This window comes from Labeo rohita, chromosome 15 (genome assembly GCF_022985175.1).
Source record: "Labeo rohita strain BAU-BD-2019 chromosome 15, IGBB_LRoh.1.0, whole genome shotgun sequence".
NCBI classification, from domain to species: Eukaryota; Metazoa; Chordata; class Actinopteri; order Cypriniformes; family Cyprinidae; genus Labeo; species Labeo rohita.
In genome coordinates, this window is record NC_066883.1 from 37,590,104 (window position 1) to 37,612,437 (window position 22,334).

The 22,334-nt window shown below is 29.3% G+C and overlaps 1 protein-coding gene across 3 annotated transcripts in view; it reads left to right on the forward strand.

Moving 5' to 3' along the window:
• Window positions 1–530: 530 nt before the first annotated feature.
• The window catches only part of fam131ab (family with sequence similarity 131 member Ab), a 32,417-nt gene continuing 10,613 nt past the window's right edge, over window positions 531–22,334 (forward strand). The window contains exons 1-2 of one of the 3 annotated variants that reach the window (XM_051129725.1): window positions 4,189–5,361; window positions 15,363–15,496. In XM_051129725.1, coding sequence (XP_050985682.1) covers window positions 5,331–5,361; window positions 15,363–15,496 — 165 coding nt within the window. In that variant the 5' untranslated portion in view covers window positions 4,189–5,330. Of the gene's footprint in view, window positions 703–4,188; window positions 5,362–15,362; window positions 15,497–20,541; window positions 20,700–22,334 lie in introns of those variants that run through there. The other 2 variants (XM_051129727.1, XM_051129726.1) reach the window with 2 other exon arrangements.

The following is a 22,334-nucleotide window of genomic DNA, read 5'->3' on the forward strand; positions in this document are numbered from 1 at the left end:
CTGAAGGATCATGTGACACTGAAGACGCTGAAATGATGCTAAAATGCAGTTTTGAAATCACAGGAATAAATTATATTTTAAAATATATTTAAATAGAAACCAGTTATTTTAAATAGTCAAACTTTTTCGTACTTTAAATCAAATAAATACAGGCTTGGTGAGCCGAAAAAACTTATTTAAAAAAAAAACAACTGTTCAAGAACGTTTGACTGGTATTGTATTTACATAAATATAGTTTGAGACATATTTTAGAATTTTTTTTTTTGATTTTCTATTCTATTTCACTGGAGTTTTTTCCCAGATTTAATTACTGGAGACACTTTAATTAAAAAAAGGTAAGTTTTGTTACATTTACCTCGCTTTAGGAGGTAAAAACTGTGGTTAAACACGCTTTTATTTCTTGCTCATGCAGCCTCACGGTCCATCAAGATGTTGTGGGCGGGGTCAGCGGAGGATCTGTCCAATCAGAGCTCTTTGCGCATCCTGTGGCTCGCATATAAAGCTCGTTTCCGCATGTGATGCTCAGCCTTCAGTGCCTCCAGCTCCAGGAGAGAGAAAGAGCGGAGCCGTTCGTTCACGGAGGTTCCTACCGGTGTGTGTTTGGACTTGACGGCGGTGTGAACGGAACCGAGCCGCAGGAGACGCCAATGCGCGAGAACTGGAGGAGAGAAACGCTGTCCACCCGCCCCGCGTCATCTAGAGGTGAGATTCACTAGACAACTGTATATATATAATATACATCATGTGTTATAATATAATTAAACCTTCAATTTTAATATGCAAAATAGCTTAGTCTGTGTCAAGGGCAATTTAGCCTGCAGCTTATTTGTTCCGAAAACAGCTGGTTTGGTCTTTTAATGTGTGGTGAACAGCTGTTTTAGTCTGTACACGTTTGAATAACAACAGTTTAATATGCATATATCAGGAATAACAGTTTAGTTCAGGAGAGCAGATGTTTAATAACCCATATCTGTGTTTGAAGAACTGCAGTCTGTTGTAGAAAAGCATTTTAGTCTGCGTTTTTAGAAAACCTACAGTTTAGTCTTTGTGTTTGAGAGAGAATCAGTTTAGTTTAAGAACAGTTGGTTTAGTCCTTATATCTGTATATGTGGTGAACAGCAGTCTTAGCATTTGGGAGAAAAACTGGTTTTAATTTATGTGTCTGGAAGAAAACAGTTTAGTCTGTGTATGTTTAAGCACATTCGTTTAGTTTGTTTTTTAACTGGAGAACAGCTTTTTTAGTCCATATGTGTCTGGAAGAAAGGCAGTTTATTCTGTTTGTTGCCAACAGCAGTCCACAGACTGTAGTGTTTGCATTTGGGAGAAAAGCTGGTTTCGTTTATATTTGTCTGGAAGAGCAACAGTTCTGGAGAACAGCTTTAGTCTGTACGTGTTTGGGATAATAAGTCAGGTTTAGTCTGTATGTTAGTGTTGAGTCCATATTTGTGTGGAGAACAACGTATTCTGTTTGCATTTGGGAGAAATGCTGGTTTAGTCTGTATGTTTGAGTGCATTATTTTTTATTATTATTATGTTTTTTAAACTGTCGGTTTAGTCTGTATGTATAGGAAAAAAGGCAGTTTTTGTTATAAAGGCGGTTTATAATCTGTATATTTTAGCATGTTTGCGTGTGCTGAAATGTGGTTTAGTCCATATATGTGTGGAGAACAGCAGTTTAACCTTTTGGAGAAATGCTATAGTTTGCATATGTTTAAGGGTATTAGTTTAGTTTAAAAATTTAGTTTAAACTAAATTAGTTTATTTTTTTAATTATTTTATTTAGTCTGTATACATTTGAGGGTCTTTTGTGTAACCAGTTTAGTTGTGTGTTTATTTTTTTCCAAATAGAGAATACTTGCGGTTTTGTCTATATATGTGTGGCCAAAAACATATATATGTGTCTGTGTATGTGTCGTCTTCGCATTTGTGAGAAAAGTAGGTTTCGTTCATACAGTATGTGTCTAGAAGAACAACAGTATAGTCTGTTTGGATTTGGGAAAATGGTAGTTTAGTCCGTAGGTGTTTGGGAAAAGCTCAGTTTAGTTTGTCCTACACTGTAAAAAATAAAAAACAATTTGTTGAGTCAGCTTAAAATAATTTGTTACCCTGCTGCCTTAAAATTTTAAGTTCAGTCAACTCAAATAAGTTTAGTCAACTTGAAATGTTAAGTTGTACTAAATAACAACTTAGATATTTGTGTTTGCTAAACTTAACAGATGGGTAAGTAACCCAGCTGCCTTAAAATTTTAAGTTGATTCAAATCAAATATCTAAGTTGTCACTTAGTATAACTTAACATTTCAAGTTGAATAAACTTTTTTTTTTGAGTTGACTGAACTTAAAATTTTAAGGCAGCCAGGTTACAAATTATTTTAAGTTGACTCAACAAATTGTTTTTTACAGTGTAGTTAGTCTTTGTTTGAAAAATCTGTGGCAAACGGCGTTTTTGTTTTAGTGTGTTTGTTTGCAGTAATGTAGTATAGACCATATTTATGAACAAGAACAAGAGTTTAGTCTGTTTTTGTAATCTGGAGAACTTGGTTAAGTCTGTAGGGGGGTTTAATCTGCATATCTGTGGTGAACAATCATTTTTAGAGCATTTGTGATTGCAAAAATTGTGTTTTAGTCCATGTATGTGTGGAAATCCATTTGCATGTGGGGGAAATGTTGTTTGAAAGCATTAGTTTAGTTGGTGTTTTTTAACTGGAAAACAGTTGGTTCAGTTCGTATTTAAATAAAAGAGAGGCAGGTTTTTGGAGAAAGTTGGTTTATTTCAAATATTTGGACCAGGCAATACTTTTTAGAGTGTTTGTAGTACCATAGTTTAGTCTGTATATGGGTAGAAAACAACACTTTAATCCATTTGCATTTGGGAGAAACACTGGTTTAGTCTGTATGTGTTGGAGAGCATCAGTTTAGTTGGTATTTTAACTGGAGAACAGTTGGTTTAGTCCATATTTTAGTGGAAGAAAGGCAGTTTAGTTCCATATATTTGAACCAAACAATATTTTTTCTTCAGTGCATTTGTGTTTGGAAAAAACATACTTTATTCCATATATGGGTGGCAAACAACCGTTAAAACCATTTGCATTTGGGGAAAATGCAGGTTTAGTTTATATTTGTTTGAGAGTGTCAGTTTAGTTGGTATTTTAACTGGAGAACAGTTGGTTTGGTCCATATTGATATAGAGGAAATGCAGTTCTGGGAGCAAAAAAATAGTTTTTAGTGAGTTTGTGTTTGACAAAACATAGTTTAGTTCGTATATGGGTGGAAAACAACATTTTAAACCATTTGCAATTGGGATGAATCAGTTTAATTGTTTTTTTTTAGCTGGAAAACGGTTGGTTTATTCCATATTTATATGTAAGAAAGGCAGTTTAGTCTGTATGTTTGGACCAAACAATAGTTTTTAGTGCGTTTGTGTTTGGAAAAACCATAGTTTATTCACTATATGGGTAGCAAACAACCATTTGCATTTGGGGAAAATGCAGTTTTAGTTCATATTTGTTTGAGAGTGTCAGTTTAATTGGTATTTTAACTGGAAAACAATTGGTTTGGACCATATTTGTATAGAAGAAAGGCAGTTTTTGGGAGACAGGTGGTTTAGTTTTAGTGTGTTTGTGTTTAAAGAACCATAGTTTAGTCCATATATGGGTGAAAATCAACATTTTAAACTATTTGCATTTGGGATAAACACTCCATATATGATTAAGAGTGGTGGTTCATTTGTTTTTAACTGGAGAACAGTTGGTTTAGTCCGTATTTTAGTGGAAGAAAGGCAGTTTAGTCAGTATATTTGGACCAAACAATAGTTTTTAGTGCATTAATGTTTGAAAAACCCTACTTTAGTCCATATATGTGTGGAAAACAACAATTTAAACCATTTGCATTTGGAGGAAATGCAGGTTTAGTTCATATTTATTTGAGAGTGTCAGTTTAGTTGGTATTTTAACTGGAAAACAGTTGGTTTGGACCATATTTATATAGAAGAAAGGCAGTTTTTGGGAGAAAGGACAAATGTTGTTGAAAACAACATTTTAAACCATATGCATTTGGGATTAACACTCCTTATATGAATGAGAGTGTTGGTTTATTTACTTTTTTAACTGGAGAAAGGTTAGTTTAATCCATATGTATGGAAGAAAGGCAGTTTAGTCCAAATATGTGGACCAAAAAATATTTTTCTGATTTGTTTGTGTTTGAAAAAACCCTAGTTTAATCCATATATGTGTTTGGAAAACAACAATTTAAACCATTTGCATTTGGGGAAAATGCAGGTTTAGTTCATATTTGTGAACTGAGAGTGTCAGTTAATTGGTATTTTAACTGGAAAACAGTTGGTTTGGTCCATATTTGTACAGAAGAAAGGCAAAAAAATGGTTCAGTCCAAATATTTGAACCAAACAATAGTTTTTAGCGTGTTTGTGTTTGAAAAAAACATAGTTTAGTCAATGTATGGGTGGAAAACCAGTTTAATGCATTTGCGTTTAGGAGAAATGCTGGTTTAGTCTGTATATGTTTGAGAGCGTCAATTTAATTGGTTTTTCAACTGAGGCACTGTTACTTTAGTCCATATTTATATAAAAGAAAGGCCGTTTCTGGGGAGAAAAATGGTTTAGTTTAAATATTTGTTTGTGTTTATGTTTGAAGAACCATAATTTAGTCCGTATATGTGTGGAAAACAACATTTTAAACCATTTACATTTGGGATAAACACTCCATATATGAATAAGAGTGTCAGTTTATGTGTTTTTAACTGGAGAATAATTGGTTTTGTCCATATTTATATGGAAGAAAGGCAGTGTAGTCCATATATTTGGACCAAACAATAGTTTTTTGTGCATTAATGTTTGAAAAAACATACTTTAGTCCATATATGTGTGCAAAACAACAATTTAAACCATTTGCATTTGGGATAAACACTCCATATATGATTAAGAGTGTCAGTTTAGTCTGGTTTAGTCCGTATTAACAACAGTCTAGTCTTTGCATTTGGGAGAAAAGCTGGTTTTGTTTATGTTTACATGTGGAGAAACGCTGGTTTACTCTGTATATTTGTGGCAAACACCTGTTTTTAGCGCGTTTGTGTTTGCAGAAATGTAATCTAGTTGCATGTTTTAGTCCGTACGTGTTTGTGAGAACAGCATCCAGCTGGTTTTCCTCCAGCGCAGGAGTGTAGTAGTGAAACTAGCGCACACGGGATGTTTATGAGAACAGCAGGAGAGGAAGAGAGATGGAGAGAAGGCTACGCAAGCGCTTCTGCCGTCTCTTAGCATACATGCGTCTTAACTCGGTTCATGGTTCGCGTTTGGCCACCTAATTACCCGGAGCATGGGCTGCGCCGCCTCCAGAACGCCAGTAGGTGAGAATCGCACGCTCCGTTTTCCTCCGAGCATGAAAAGCGGCTCGCAGCAGAGCGCGTACTGTACGTGAAACCCGAGTCCGACCGCAGCACACACATACTTCTGACGGAGAGGGAGAGATGTGCACAAACTGCAGGCTTTTTCTGGCTTGTGAGTGCATGGCATCGCAGTGCTTTTCAATGATCAGGGCAGATTTGCACGCTTCAGTGACACTGACAGGTCGTTCTGCATGCATCTGCATTAACCCTGCTTCAGCGCTCGTTCATCACATGCTGAATCCTCGGGTCGGGTTACGCTGCGCTCGATGTACGTGCGATGCAGGCGATGCAGTCATGCTGCATGTACAGTACGCAGTGAACAGCAGCTCTCGTGTGTTTCGCCCTTGTCCCTGTCTTCATTTACAGCATGTCAATGACAATTACAGCTGTTTCATCCCGTGACTGTATGAGGGTGTTTCTTCATCTATGGACGTCAACAAAAGAGCTTTTTATTACATTTACGAAGGTCACATTAAAAGTTATTTGTAAACTTTTACAATGCATTGCTACTTTTGAAATGCAAATGCATTTTTTTAATTTCTTGATTGATTGATTTATTATTATTATTTTAAATATCTTCTCCCAGATTAAGGCTTTCAATTATGAAAAATTAATCTTAAAATTAATTATAAACATTTTGGGACTATGACAGAGCAAATCATTTTAAAGCTTGGGTTACAAAATATTTATTTATTTATTTATTTTAATTAATCTGTATTAATGTTGGTATTTCTCCCTCAAAGCAAAGTGTATGAAGCCTTTATTATTATTATTATTATACATGATTCTTTTAAGTAATAAAAATACAACTTATTATTTGTTCAATAATTGAACATTATTGAACAAAAATAATGTTTTTTGTTCAATAATGTTCAATTATTGAACAAAAATAATAATAATAATAATAAATAATTGTTTAATTAATTATATATAAAATATATATAAATTAATTTATTATTATTATTATTATTATTATTATTACATTTTTTTATTATTAATATTATTATTAGTAGTAGTATTCTTGTATTATATTTCATTTAATAAAAATACAACTTATATATAATATATAATACATAATTAATTACTTGTAAATTTATATACATATATATATATATATATATATATACACATAATTAATTATTGTTTTTATTATTATTTTTAGTAATATTATTAACAACTGATTACAACTGATTATTTTTAGTTCACATTAGCCCAGATCAATTAAATAATAATATAATAATAATTACATATATATATATATATATATATATATATATATATTTATTATTATTACTTTTTTATTATTAATACTATTAGTAGTAGTAGTAGTAGTAGTAATATTCTTTTATTATATTTTATTTAATAAAAATACAACTTGTTAATTTTAGTTCACATTAGCTCAGATCAATTAAAAAAATGTTATATATATATATATATATATGTGTATATATATATATATATATATATATATATATATATATAAATTAATTAATTAATTATTATTATTATTGTTATTATTATTACTTTTTTATTATTAATACTATTAGTAGTAGTAGTAGTAGTAGTAGTATTCTTTTATTATATTTTATTTAATAAAAATACAACTTGTTAATTTTAGTTCACATTAGCTCAGATCAATTAAAAACAAAATGTTATATATATGTATATATGTATATATATATATATATATATGTATGTGTATATATATATATATATATATATATAATATGTATATATGTATGTGTGTGTATTAGTAAATGTTTAATATTATTATTATTATTATTATTATTAATTATTTATTGTTTTTCAATAACTTCAATATTTATTTTAATGATTTATGTTAAATGATATATATCAAAAACAAATTTTAATAATGTATTAGTAAATGTTTAAAGGTTAATAAATGCTTTAGAAGTAATTTTCATTATTAGTGTAGTTAACCTGTTAAATTTACTGTAAAATGTTACCAAAATATCAATGCATAATTTCCAATAAAGTTGTAATTTTGTCAAATTAAGTAATAATTGAGATAATAAGTTAGTGTAGTTGTGTGTATTTCAGATGCTTCAATGTTTAAGATGTTTAAAATCTCATTGCAAATGTAAATGTAATTTTAAATGTAAATTCAACATGACATTTGTATTGAAAATGATTTTGTTTTTGTGTGCATGATGTTACTCTTTCTAAAATTTCAAAAGGGAACAAGATCAGAAGAGTCCATATTTGTAGAGACGCCCGTATACATCCTACAACACGTGATCTGGACCATCTTGACATTGACGTTCATTTATTTTGAGCGCGTCTGTCCGTCATCATCAACGTCCAGCTCTTTCCTCGTGTTCTGTACACGAAGTGAGTTCGGAAAAAACTAAATCCAACGCCTTTCCACTCTGAGAGTCACGAACAAATGACCTCAGATTTATTTTCACCACGCAAATCGTTTTTTAATCTGCTGCTGTAATTATTAATGACGTATCAGGATACCGGAGCCGCTCAAACCCGCACGCACCATTGCCTCTACGCCGCACGCGGAGCGCGAGGGGTGTCCTGATAATTGCCGATAAACGTGCCGGTTAAGGTTTGATCACGTTTCTTTTGTTTTGCCAGTTATCTAAAGGAAAACACTGGACTTGTAATGAAGGATGTTTATTGGCACTGATGGTGCGATGAAGAAAATCAGTGGAACGTTTCCAGGGTCTTAATGGTGGAAAATGTTCTTTAGATGGTTCAAATGCTCTTCACGCTAAGAAAAATAATGGTTCTTTTAAGAACTGATCACTGAAAAGTTCTTTGGGGAGTAAAAAATGTTTTTTTCTATTGCATCACTTCCAAAATACCCTTTTGGCTGCTTGAGTTTTAAGATTATAGCAGGATAGATTTGTTTATTCCATAAGTGGCAAGAAGTAATAGTGGGGTGATGTGTGATTATTTTTTTAACATTAAATCAAAAGATGCTTACAAATTATATTTTGAATGGAGTTATTTATTTATTTATTTATTTATTTATTTAATCATCAGTCATTGCATTTGACATTGATTCTTTTTAAAATCATAAATGAAAGTCATCCAACCTAGACAAATTTTTTTCAGAAATACATATTTTTTGATAATTACAATAAAATACATTTTTTATTACAAAAAATCTGTTGTATATTATTTTCTAATCTTTTTCTATATAAAATTTATTTTTTAACATATTAATGAAAATAATCTGACCCAGATAATTTATTTTTTAAATTATTATAATTATTTTTTTAAATAAAAAATGTTTTTTTTAATCTGTTATATTTTCTAATCTTTATCTATGTCTTCTGTATCTGTCTATATTTATTTATTTATTTATTTATTGCATGTGAATAAAAATAATATTATTATAATATTTTAATCAATAAAATATTGATCCAATATAACTAATATTATATTATTATTATTATTATTATTATTATTATTATTATATTTACATATAATAAATTATAATATTTTATATTTGTATTGTTGGTATATTTAATTGTATATAAAAATTATTTATTTATATAATATCCCATGGTAAACCTTTTTTTTTCATAAAAATTAAGATTTTTTTTTTTTAAGAATAAACTTTGATAATAAACATTGATTTAAAACATTGATTTCAGATTATTTTAGCTTTTGAATGATAATTATAATTTTTTGCTAATTATATATTTTTTTTACAATAAATACAGTAGATGATGACATGTAAATAAAAAAATAAAATAACAATAATATTATAATTTTTTAATTAATAAAATATTAGTATTATGTAATTAATAAAAAAAATAATATGAATATATTTACGTATAATAAATAATATATTTTGTTTATATTGTTGATATATTTTATATTATTTATTTATATAATCTCATAGCAATTGGATATTTTAAATTAATTTGTATAAATTTTTATTTAAGTGATCATTGTTTTTTTGTTTTTTATTTTATGTATATATATATATATTTTTTTTTTAAAGAAATGAATAAAAATCATCCAACTCCGACACACACACACACACACACACACATATATATATATATATATTTTTTTTAAATAATTAGTATTATGTAATTATTAATTTGATGTTATTAATATATTAACATGGGATAAAATAATATATTTTTTTTATATTGTTGATATATATATATATATATATATATATATATACATATATATATTATTATTTTTATGATTATTATTTAATTTTTTTTATTTATAGAATATCCTATAGAAATCAGATATTTTAAAAAGAATTTTTTTTTTAAATGTTAATTATATATTTTTGATAAACACTATAGAATTTATAATGGCAATATTATTAATATTATAATATTTTAATTAATATTCTCTAATGTTAATATAATTGATATTATTTAGTTATATAATATAACATATATTATATTCACTTATGACACCTTTTGTTTTGTCATGTATCTATGAAGAATTACACTACATTTACAATAAATATCTTTATTGGCATCTGTGGTTCCTTAAGGAACCTTTAAAATCCATTTCACGAAAGGTTATAGTGAAAAGGGTTTTTAAGATTATAGCAGGTTAGTTTTGTCTCCTTGTCTTTTTTTTTTTGGTCTCAAAATTGACGTTCCAAAGCGTAAGAGTGTCAAAAGTGATCAGCTGAGATTACATCAGCTTTGACCTGCGGACGTCTGCGCTTTATAACTTGCTCCGTCGTCCCGGAGAGGACGAGGACGGGAGATGGTTTCGGTGCAGTTATCAGGACAAGGACGGAGAGTCCGCTCATAAAAGCGCTTCGGTGCCAAACGCAGAAGTCCGACGCTCCGTATCCAGAGCCGGTGAGGTCATCTCTGTCGTTTCCCAGATGGCCCGTCCGCCGGCGGCCCGCAGCGTTTCCGCGACACGGCGTGAGGCGACGGACGAGCAGATGGATTGGACGCGGTTTGCTAGAGAGGAACGGAGTGTTTGCTACTGAAGATCTCTTACTGTACTGTACGCCGTGGCTGTATTTTTCAGCTCTCGCCGCGTTTGTTGTGTTTGATTTGTTTGTGGGTCACTCAGCTAGAACTAAACGTCTGTAAAACGCTGTGGGTGAGTCGGAGAAGCTCCCTGTTGATTCACGCTGAGAAGCTGAAGTTGGAGTCCCGCTGGTGTTATTGTAGATCAGGTCGGACTCTGTTTTTAGCAACAGGTTTGTGATTCAGAGACTCAGAGACAATTTAATAGTAATAGTGGGAGTCTCATGAAAAAACATGTTCAGGTCACATTTCAGCTTAAAGCCAATAGAAAATTAGGAATTATATTGTGCATAAATAAAACGTTTTATTTAAAATATTATAATATTTTTTTATCATCAGTGGGGAAAAAATTGCAATCAACATTTTTTTTTTTTAAATACATAAGTTGTTGAGGTCAGACGATTTTTTTTTAAAGATGTAACATTTATTTTTATTATAATAATTAATAATATAAATATTATAATAAACTCTATAATAAAAATAAATAATAATAATTAATAATATAAATAATATTATAATAAATTATATAATAAAAAATAAATAATAATAATATTAATTAATAATATTAATATTAACAATAATTATTGTTGTTATTTTTATTATTATTATAAAAATAAATGTTACATTTTAGAAAATCATCTGACCTTTTTTATTAATTTATGTATTATTATTTCATTGAATTGCAAAGTGTGTTTCTTACTTGTTTATTATTTTCTAATCTCTATTTTAATGTAATTTTTCTAATGTAATTTTAATATTTATTTATATTATATTTATATTAGCAAGATATGTTAGAAAGAAAGGTGTGTTTTTTGTTTTTTTTTTTTTTAAATGAGTGTTATTTTGTTTTTGGGTAATTAAGTTTTATTTTAAATTAATTTCATATATATGAGAGACATTTTATATTTAGTATATCTTTATATTTATATTCATAATTTATTATATGACATTAATACAATACTATTAGTATTATAATGTTAATATAATATTTATTATAAAAGTTTGTTTAGTGTTTTTACTATTATTTGTTTATATAATATCCCAGTGACAATCTGATATTTTAGAATGGAAACTAAGATCTTTTTTTTAGGACCATTTTAATGTATTAAGGAAAATAATGAATAATTTAACCCAGACTATTACACTATATATTTACATTTATTTTATTTTATTTTGTGTTATTTTATTTTATTTTTTAACTGTAAATACCATGTAAAACTAAAACTTAGTTGTACATTTTTAATTTATTATTATTTATTTATATAATATCCCAGTAGCAATCTGATATTTTAGGAAGGAAACCAAGATTTTTTTTAATGACCATTTTAAATGTATCAAGGAAAATAATTAATAATTTATTAATAATTTTGATATTTTAGGAAGGAAATTTAAAATTTTATTTTATGACCATTTGTAATGTATTAAGGAAAATAATAAATAATTGAACCCAGACAATTTATTTATTTATTTATTTATGAACTGGAAATGCTGTCTAAACTTACAACTTGTAATTTTACAATTATTATTATTATTATTATTATTATTATTTATTTATGTAATATCGCAGTAGCAATCTGATTAAATGAAACATTTAACCCAGACAATTCTTTTTTTTTTTTATAATATAATATAATATAATATAATATAATATAAAATGATGTAATGTAATGTAATATAATATAATGTAATATAAAAATAATATATAATGTAATATAACATATAATATATAATGTAATATAATATAATATTATTTTTCTTTCTTTCTTTCTTTCTTTCTATTTATTGATTTATTTTTGTTATAGTGGTAAATACTACTTTTTTCTTTCTTTTTTTTTTTTTTAAACTTTATGTAAGTTTAGGTAAATACTACCTAAACTTACAACTTGGTTGTATTTTTACAATTTAAATAATAATAAATTATTGCTTATCTTTAATATAAATGTCCAAAAAACGATCTTTTTCAGAATGTTGTCTTTTTTTTTTTTCTTCACATTGAGTGTTTAATGTGATCTAAACGTGTTCTTGACACATTGCCTGACTTTCTCTCATTAGTTAATGGTGTTATTGAGAGAAACTCGCACCCCTGCTGGAGTCCAGAGCGACTGACGGACGCCGCAGGTCACACAATCACACCCTCATTAGTAAAGAGCTTTGACAACAGGTGAAACCCAAACCTCATCTAACGGAGCGTTTTAGCGGGGCCGCTGGAGAGCGGCTTTAACCTCTGACCCGTCTGCTTTAACTCTCTCCACATGTGAACCTGTTGTTGTTCTTTTCTTATGGAAGCGCCGCTCCTGTAGTCAACGTGCCGTAAATGTTGATGAACGAATGTAAACATTCCCGCTCGCGCACGCAGGAAGTGACGTCATCGCTGAAGTCGTGCTCCGTTAAGCCTCACCTGAGGGAGCGTGACATTTGAGCGCGTGCGGCCGCCTGCGGTGCGGATCCGTGTGACGTGTGAGCGAGTCGATCAGGATTACGCGTCACAGACGTCTGCTGCGTCACTTCAAATGAATGAAAAAACACAATCATGTTGAAAACTAAACTGATGCACCATCAACTGATGCACCTGATGCATCAGTCCAGTCACTCAGTTTAGAGTTTTCTTGATCTTTTCTGCATTTTTGTGTGTTGTAGACATCAAGATGGAAGTGGAAGCACTTTGTGTTTGACTGTAAAAGTTGTATAAATCCTGCATCTTGACTGCATGTTGATGCATGAGAGTTTAGAGAAACACTTCAGCTCTTCAGTCGGATGAAGCCTTTGTCCATCTCTACAGCTCTGCTGAAACTATTCATTTATAACATTAGGGAGACCAGATGATCATCATTCTTGAAAATTGATTAAATGAGTTTGAACTTGCATATGAGAAAAAATTCTACTGACCTGAAGTCAGCTTAAGATTTGATGACTATCAAATGATTACAAAAAAAGGTTGTTTTTATAGGCTATGGCTAAAAACCATCAGCATGTAAAGTACTGTTATTATTATTACTATTACTATTATTATTATTATTTGTACACATGCACAATAAATGCAATAAATATGCATCATAGCAAAATGCTCAGTTTTTTAATTTAATTTAATAATAAAAAATGATCACTCTATCATATTCATAATTTATTATATGCGAGTAAATAAAATGATAATGTAATAAAATTAATATTTTATTATTATTATTATTATTAGTAGTAGTAGTAGTAGTAATATAATATAATATAATATAGTATAATATAATATATACTTATTTTATTTATTTATTTAATATGCATTTTTTATTATATGTACATAAATAAAATTAAAAATATAAATTATTATTTTGAGCAATACAATTAATATTGTAATATTATTATTTAATATTATTATTATTATTATTATTATTTACATTTAGAATTTATTATATGCTAAATCTAATAATATTGTAGTATTTAATTATATTATGATATTTTAAATTTATATAATAATATATTCATATAATATTCATTTTCATTTACACAATATCTGAGTCCCAGTCACATATTTATGGAACCAAATATCTATTGTCACAATAAATGTGTTCAAGATTTGTATTTTGTAAATTTTCATTGTAGCAGAATGCTCAGCTGTATTTTTAAATAAATAAATAATCATTATTTGTTTATTTATTTTATATGTATTTTTTATATGTGCACACAATTAAAATAAAATAAATTATTTTTAGAATATAATATAATTAATATTGTAATATTATTAGTAGTAAGATATTATTTAATATATTTTATATTTATAATATATATTTAATATTATTTATTTAATATTTATATTTTATTATATGAAAATAAAATATAATTATAAAATAAAATTAGATTTACTGTAATATTTAGTTATATTATATTTTAAATAATATTAATATAATATAAATATTTATATTCATTTACACAATATCCGAGTAGCAGTCAGATATTTTATGGAGCAAAAATAATGTTTTTACATTTGCTTCTCATTGTTATGAGAAAGCATCAGGTTTGTATTTGTATTTTCCATTTTTTGTATTTTGTCATCCAATCATATTCATATTCATAATTTATTATGCAATTATAATATAATTAATATTGTATAATTAATATTTTATTATTAATATATTTTTATATTTTAACAAATTATTATTGTTAGTATTATTAATAGAATTTATTTTATATTTATTTATTTTATATTTATGCATTGATATGTACATCATTAAAATTATAGTATTAATTATAAATTATTATATTGAGCAATGTAAAAATATAATTAATATTGTAATATTATTATTAGTAGTAAGATATTGTTTATTATGTTTTATATATATATATATATATATATATATATATATATTTATTTATTTGTATTATAGTTCATAATTTATTATACGCTAATTAATAAAATTATAATGTTGTATTATTTAATTATATTATTATTATAATATTAATATAATATTTGTTTATTTATATAATATCCCAGCAACAATCATATATTTTTATGGAGCCAAAATAATATTGTTACAACAAATATGTTCAGTTTGCTTCTCAATGTTATAAGGAAGCGACAGATTTGTATTGTGTGTATTTGTTTTATAGCTGAATACTTTTATTTTTAATAATAATAAAAAAAAAAAACAAACATCTGGTCACCCTATCTTTCTATATCTATATTTATAACTGTCTATCATTTTTTTTTAATCAGTATATCTATCAATATTTCTATATTATTATAGTTTATGTGAGTAAATATTATTATTATTATTATTATTATTAAATAATGTTAATGTATTATTAATATAATATTTATAATAATGTATATTTATAATATATATTTTCTATGACTTATGTATGTAATATCTCAGTAGTGGTCAGATATTTTAGGACGTCCTGCAGGAGGGTTTGGTCTCCAGGGCAGCAGGTGTCAGTAGTGAGTCGCTCATCCTCTCTTCCCCACAGTGGCGGGCGACAGGTTGCGTGTGGACTGGAGCCCGAGGAGTTCCTACTCCGACCTGGTGCTCTTGGGCAACACGCGGACCAGTTTGGCGCACGGCCTGGGCGCGACATTTGGGCGCTCGGACCGTTACCTCAAGGTGCCAAAGTTTCCTCTCAATCTGTTCCATGTCCATTTTTACTTCACAGCGTCCGGAAATGGCACTCGCGCTTCCTTCCTTTCCTGTCACAGCATCTCTGCGGCTCCTGAAAATAAGTCTTAAAGTGACAGTTCACTCAAAAATGAAAATTTGCTGTTAATGAGTTGGTTCTTTGCTTCACATAAGTTTCATTATTTCGAATAAGCCGCCGGAAGTAGTAAAGTGTAGACATTTCAAAATAAGAGTCTTCGTTTATTTCGGGCTTGATTATTATTTAAAGTCAATCATTATGCTTAAATTATTTTAGCTTGTTTATTATTGGGATTTTGGTTCCCATATTTAAATGAGCAGCCGTAAGTAGTAGAGAATGTAAATTTCAAAATAAGAGTTCTTATATATTTTGGCCTTGTTTATGATTAAAAATTGTTAATTTTGCATAAAATCATTTTAGTTTGGTTATTATGGGTATTTTGGTTCTCATATTTCTTGTCTTTATAAATTGGCAACCACAAGTAGTAAAGCATATGCATTTCAAAATAAGAGTCCTGGTGTGTTTTGGGCTTGTTTTAGATAAAAAGTCCATCATTATGCATAAAATCTTTTTTAGTTTGGTTATTATTGGTCCTTTGGTTCACATAATTTTCATTATTTCGAATAAGCCGCCGGAAGTAGTAAAGTGTAGACATTTCAAATTAAGAGTCTTTGTTTATTTCGGGCTTGTTTATGATTTCAAGTCAATCATTATGCTTAAATTATTTTAGCTTGTTTATTATTGCAATTTTGGTTCCCATATTTCTCATATTTTTAAATGAGCAGCCGTAAGTAGTAGAGAATGTAAATTTCAAAATAAGAGTTCTTGTATATTTTGGCCTTGTTTATGATTAAAAATTGTTAATTTTGCATAAAATCATTTTAGTTTGGTTATTATGGGTATTTTGGTTCTCATATTTCTTGTCTTTATAAATTGGCAACCACAAGTAGTAAAGCATATCCATTTCAAAATAAGAGTCCTGGTGTATTTTGGGCTTGTTTTAGATTAAAAGTCCATCATTATGCATAAAATCTTTTTTAGTTTGGTTATTATTGGTCCTTTGGTTCACATAATTTTCATTATTTTGCATAAGCCGCTGGACGTAGTAAAGTGTAGACATTTCAAAATAAGAGTCCTTGTTCAGGCTTGTTTTGTGATTTAAAGTCGATTATTATGCATAAATTATTTTAGCTTGGTTATTATTGGGATTTTGGTTCCCATATTTCTTATATTTTTGAATGAGCAGCTGGAAGTAGTAGATAATATACACTTCAAAATAAGAGTCTTGCATATTTTGGCCTTGTTTATGATTAAAAGTCCTTTGTTTTGCATAAAATCATTTTATTTTGGTTATTATTGGTATTTTGTTTCCCATATTTCTTATCTTTTGAATTGGCAACCAGAAGTAGTAGCACATAGACATTTCAAAATAAGAGTCCCGGTGTATTTTGGGCTTGTTTATGATTAAAAGTCTGTCACTATGCATTTTTTTTTTTTTTTAGTTTGGTTATTATTGGTATTTTGATTCACATCTTTCTCATCTTTTTGAACGCGCAGCTGTAAGTAGTGCGTAGACATTTCAAAATAAGAGTGCCAGTGTATTTTGGGCGTGTTTTTGATTAAAAATAAATCATTATGCTTACGTTATTTTATTTTGGTATTATTGTTATTAGTTTAGTTATTATTTGTATTTTGGTTCCTATATATTTTGCATCTTTTTGAGTGAGCAGCTGAAGTAGTAAAGTATAGACATTTCAAAATAAGAGTCCCAGTGTATTTCAGGCTTGTTTATTATTTTAAATTCCCTCATTTTGCATAACATTTTTTTTGTTTGGTATTTTGGTTACCATATTTCTCTTCTTTTTGAATGCACAGCCAGAAGTATTAAAGCATAGATATTTCAAAATAAGAGTTCCAGTGTATTGGGCTTGTTTATGATTAAAAGTTTGTCCTTATGCATAAAATCTTTTAGTTTCATTATTGTTAGTATTTTGGTTCCCATATTTCTTATATTTTTGAATGAGCAGCTGAAGAGGTGAATCATAGACATTTCAAAATAAGAGTTGGTGTATTTTTAAATCATAACCAAGCCTGAACTACCATTATGTATTAGGCTTGTTTTTGATTAAAAATCAGTCATTTTGCTTACATTGTTTTATTTAGCTATTACTGGTATTAGTTTGGTTATTATTGGTATTTTGGTTCCCATATTTCTCATCTTTTTGAATTGGCAACTAGACGTAGTAAAGCATAGACATTTCAAAATAAGAGTCTTAGTGTATTTTGGGCTTGTTTATGATTAAAAGTCCTTTGTTTTGCATAAAATCATTTTTTTGTTGTTATTATTGGTTAATATTTGGTTCCCATATTTCTTATCATTTGAATTGACAACCAGAAGTATTAAGCATATACATAACATAATAAGAGTCCTAGTGTATTTCTGGTTTGTTTATGATTGAAAGTCTGTCATTATGCATTTTTTTTTTTTTAGTTTGGTTATTATTGGTATTTTGATTCCCATCTTTCTCATCTTTTTGAATGAGCAGCCGGAAGTAGTAGAGAATACACATTTCAAAATAAGAGTCCTGTTGAATTTCAGGCTTGTTTATGATTAAAAGTCCCTCTTTATACATAAAAACTGGCTATTATATTCCCTGGCTATTATTGGTATTATGGTCACACGGCAAACAGTATCTGGCATTTAAATGAACATAAACACTTGTATCTCTCTCTAGGTCAGAAAGAAAGAATAAGAACTTTATTTAACACATTCTTTCTATCAGCAAATATTAAATAAACTCATCTTGAGTATTTAAACTTGCAGTTATCCAACTTGCAGCTGAATGTACTGCAGTCTGATTAATTAAGTATTTGAATTTGAGAGACTTGATTTAATTTGAGATTGCATGGGTTTGTTCTGTAGCTGCTTTCAGTATTAATTTTGTGTGATTTCCAAACTCTGCAGAAGCCCTGCGTTATTAGAAAGTGGGCCACGGATCCTGCTTCTGCCGTCTCGCTCCGAGGCCTGCCATTCACAAGCTATTTCTGTCATCATTATGTGGATAGCGGTCGAGGAAGCCTACATTCACATAACGGCACGTCTTCCAAACGTCCTCACTTGTGGCTGCGTCGCGACATGAAGAAAGTCAAACGCTGTCGAGCGCTTCTGTCAGATCGCAGCTGATTAGGAGTTTCCGACTCGACTGCGATTCGGCTTTCGGAGCAGAAAATGATTTTCTCAGCTTTTCTCGGATTGATAATGACCCAATTAACCCGAGCGGCCAACTCGTTAGCGACCCAATTGCGCTAGACTCGGTTCCTCGCTCTGAGTTTCATTAAGTGTTCACTAGTTAGTTTTCTAATCATTGACGAGTCATTCTGAGTAATTAGCAATTAGTTCTTAATGTGGTTTTCAAAAACGGAATCCGGCGCTAATGTGTTTTGCCTTTGACTTCATGTCATTTAAGAGCCTCGCTACAGTGAGTAAATCCACGGGATGTCTTCAGGGTTTCAGCATGAGAAACTTCTCTTTTCTGTTGTTTAATCCTGGATTTGAGATTTTGTGCCTTTTTTTTTATCTGATCTTGACTGATTCGGTTGGAAATTTCAAGTTTTTGATGCAAATCATAATACTATGAATTTCAGTTCTGTGAAATTGACACTCATTTGACCCAAGATGGGAAAATGTAAACTTAAATCCAAATACCAAATTGATTCCACCCCTTAAAATTAACCTACAATTCATATTTGTTGATTTTTTTTTTCAGAGTTTGAAATATTAATTTATACTTATATATCATAATTTTATCATTATTAATATTTTTTTAACATCATTAAACTTCATTGTTTTTGAATTGTATTTTTAAATATTTTATATAGTTTAAATTGATTACATTTTAAATGACATTTACTTGTGTACTATACATCTTTTTTTATTTTGCATTTTTTAAACTTTTTTAATTAAATACTTTTCAAATGCATTTTATTTACTTTAAAATATATATTTTTTTAGATTTTATATAGTTTAAGTTTATTACATTTTAAATTACATTTATTATGCCTTATGTGAATGTATAAATATAAGTTATTGTTTTAAATTTTAATTAAATACTTTTTCAAATGCATTTTTAATTACATTTTATTTTTTATTTACATTTATTTTTTTAAATTGATTTATAAATGTATTTAATTATTAAAATGGGGGAAAATATAAACTAAATTCAAATGGCAAATTGATTCCACACCTTAAAATTAACGTGCTGATTTGAGTTATATTATACTATCATTTTTTTTAATCGTTATAAATATTTTTTAACAATCATTAAAGTGAATCGTATTTTAATTATATTATTTTCTTTCTGTTTTATATACTTTTGTTACATTTTTAAATTACATTTATTGTACATTACATAATGTATAAATATACATTTTATTTACTTTTTTTAATTAAATACATTCAAATGTGTTTTTAATTTATTTACATTTATTTTTGTATTAATTATAAATGTGTTTAATTATTAAGAAGTGTATACTTGTAAGTAGAAAATAAATATAAATTACTATAAATTTAATTATAAATTTAATTATTTTAATAAAGTTTTTTTTAAATGTGTTTTTTTTTCTTTAATTATAATTGCATTTAATTATTAATTAAGTTGTTAATTATGTGCATTTAGGGTTTTTTGTTTTTAGCATTGTCTTTTCTTATCAGACCTACAACCCACTATAATAAACAAAAAATATAACCTGGAAAAATGACATGTATAACAGTATATCAATGATACTAAAACAACACTGCCACTGATATAAATAATCAGGTATTTGCAGGTCTCATGAGAGAGAGAGAGAGAGAGAGAGAGAGAGACAGGTGTCATGATAGGGAATGTGTGTGTGTGTGTTTGTGTGTGTGTGTAATGTGTGGATTGCATGTGTGTTCATGAGAGAGAGAGAGAGAGACAGTAACTCTGATCAAACGTGCTGCATGTGACGTCATTGAGCATCCAGCCCGCCGTATCCTTGGAGAAATCGTTCCATGGTGACTGGTTGCTATAGAAATGCACATATCCTTCCAAGTTCCAGCGGAATAGCGGGGTGTGAGCGCGACGTGGCATGTTGCTGACGACCGACTCAATGGAGAAGCTTTTGTTCCTGTGTGGAGCGAGCGGAGAGCCGGTATCACTGCTCAGTATTCATCATTTTGTTTGTGTGTGTGTGTGTTTGGGAATGCAGTGGATCACGTCTTTGCTTGTTTTCTGTGCTGAAACGTGGAAGCCGTGGGCTCTGTGAAGCCGTCGACCGCCGTCTGATGCTCTGATGATGAGATGTGTGTGTATTCCAGACTCACAGACAGACTGACAGATGAGGCTCCTGATGTCAGCTGCTTCTGTTCAACGTGCTCATGTTTAATTACTGTGTGTTTGCTGTTATAAAACCTGTGGATCAGTGTTTGTGTGTGTCTCTGTTCAGAGGGTTGGTTTGCATGCAAATAGAGAAGTCGAGATTCAGTCTGACAATGTACTAGTGTAGAATAGACTATTCTGATTGCTTTAAACCATCTAGTCTAGTCTACTTTGATCTGTTCTATTCTGTTCTGTTTCATTCCATTTTTTCCCCCTACTTTATTTTCCATTCTGTTTGACTCTGCTGTACTCCTATTCAATTTCCTCTGATGTCTTTCTGTTCTATTATATTATGTCTTATGGTCTATCATTTTCTATTCTTTTCTACTCTACTGTACTCCTGTCCATCAAATTTTGTTTTACTGCATTTAAGTCATTATAAAATATTCTTCTATTATTGTTGTTGTATTATTTTAATCTATTCTATTCTATTCTATTCTATTCTATTCTATTCTATTCTATTCTATTCTGTTCTGTTCCACTGTATTCATCTGTTCTCACCATCTATCCTAGACTGTTATTTTCTACTGCTCTGTGGTCATTCTATTCTGTTCTATTCTGTTCTACTGTTCTGTTTTAATCCACTGTACTTATCTATTGTCACCATCTATTAAAAACTATTATTTTGTACTGCACTGTGACTATTCTATTCTATTCTATTCTATTCTATTCTATTCTATTCTATTCTGTTCTATTCTATTCTACTGTTCTGTTTTAATCCACTGTACTCATCTATTCTCATAATCTATTCAAGACTGTTATTTTGTACTGCACTATTCTATTCTGTTCTATTCTATTCTATTCTATTCTACTCTACTGTTCTGTTTTACTCCACTGTACTCATTTTTCTCATCATCTATTCAAGACTGTTATTTTCTATTCTATTCTATTCTATTCTATTCTATTCTATTCTATTCTATTCTATTCTACTGTTCTGTTATACTCCACTGTACTCATCTATTCTCATCATCTATTCAAGACTGTTATTTTGTATTCTATTCTATTCTATTCTATTCTATTCTATTCAGCTCTGCTCTGCTCTGCTCTGTTTTATTTCCATCTACTACTGTTTTCTCCATCTAGGCTAGACTGGTGTAGGCTAGACCTGTGCTGCTCTGAAGATCTGCATTCTATTCTATTCTGTTCTATTCTGTTCTATTAGTGAGTGTCTGGGCTGTGGTCGATGTCACTGTTAACACTTTACGGGTCATCAGCTGTAGTTTTAGCAAATGAGACGACTGTAAAATGGCAAAGCTTTTTTACCAGACTCCTGCTGTGCGACACTCATTGAATTTACGCCGTTCTCCTGGGTTTGAGCTCTTCGGGGACTGAATCTCAGCTCCGTGTTCAGTAGGGCAGTAGGCGACGCTCTGTGTGTGCGTGTGTGTGTGAACGCCAGCAGAGTGTA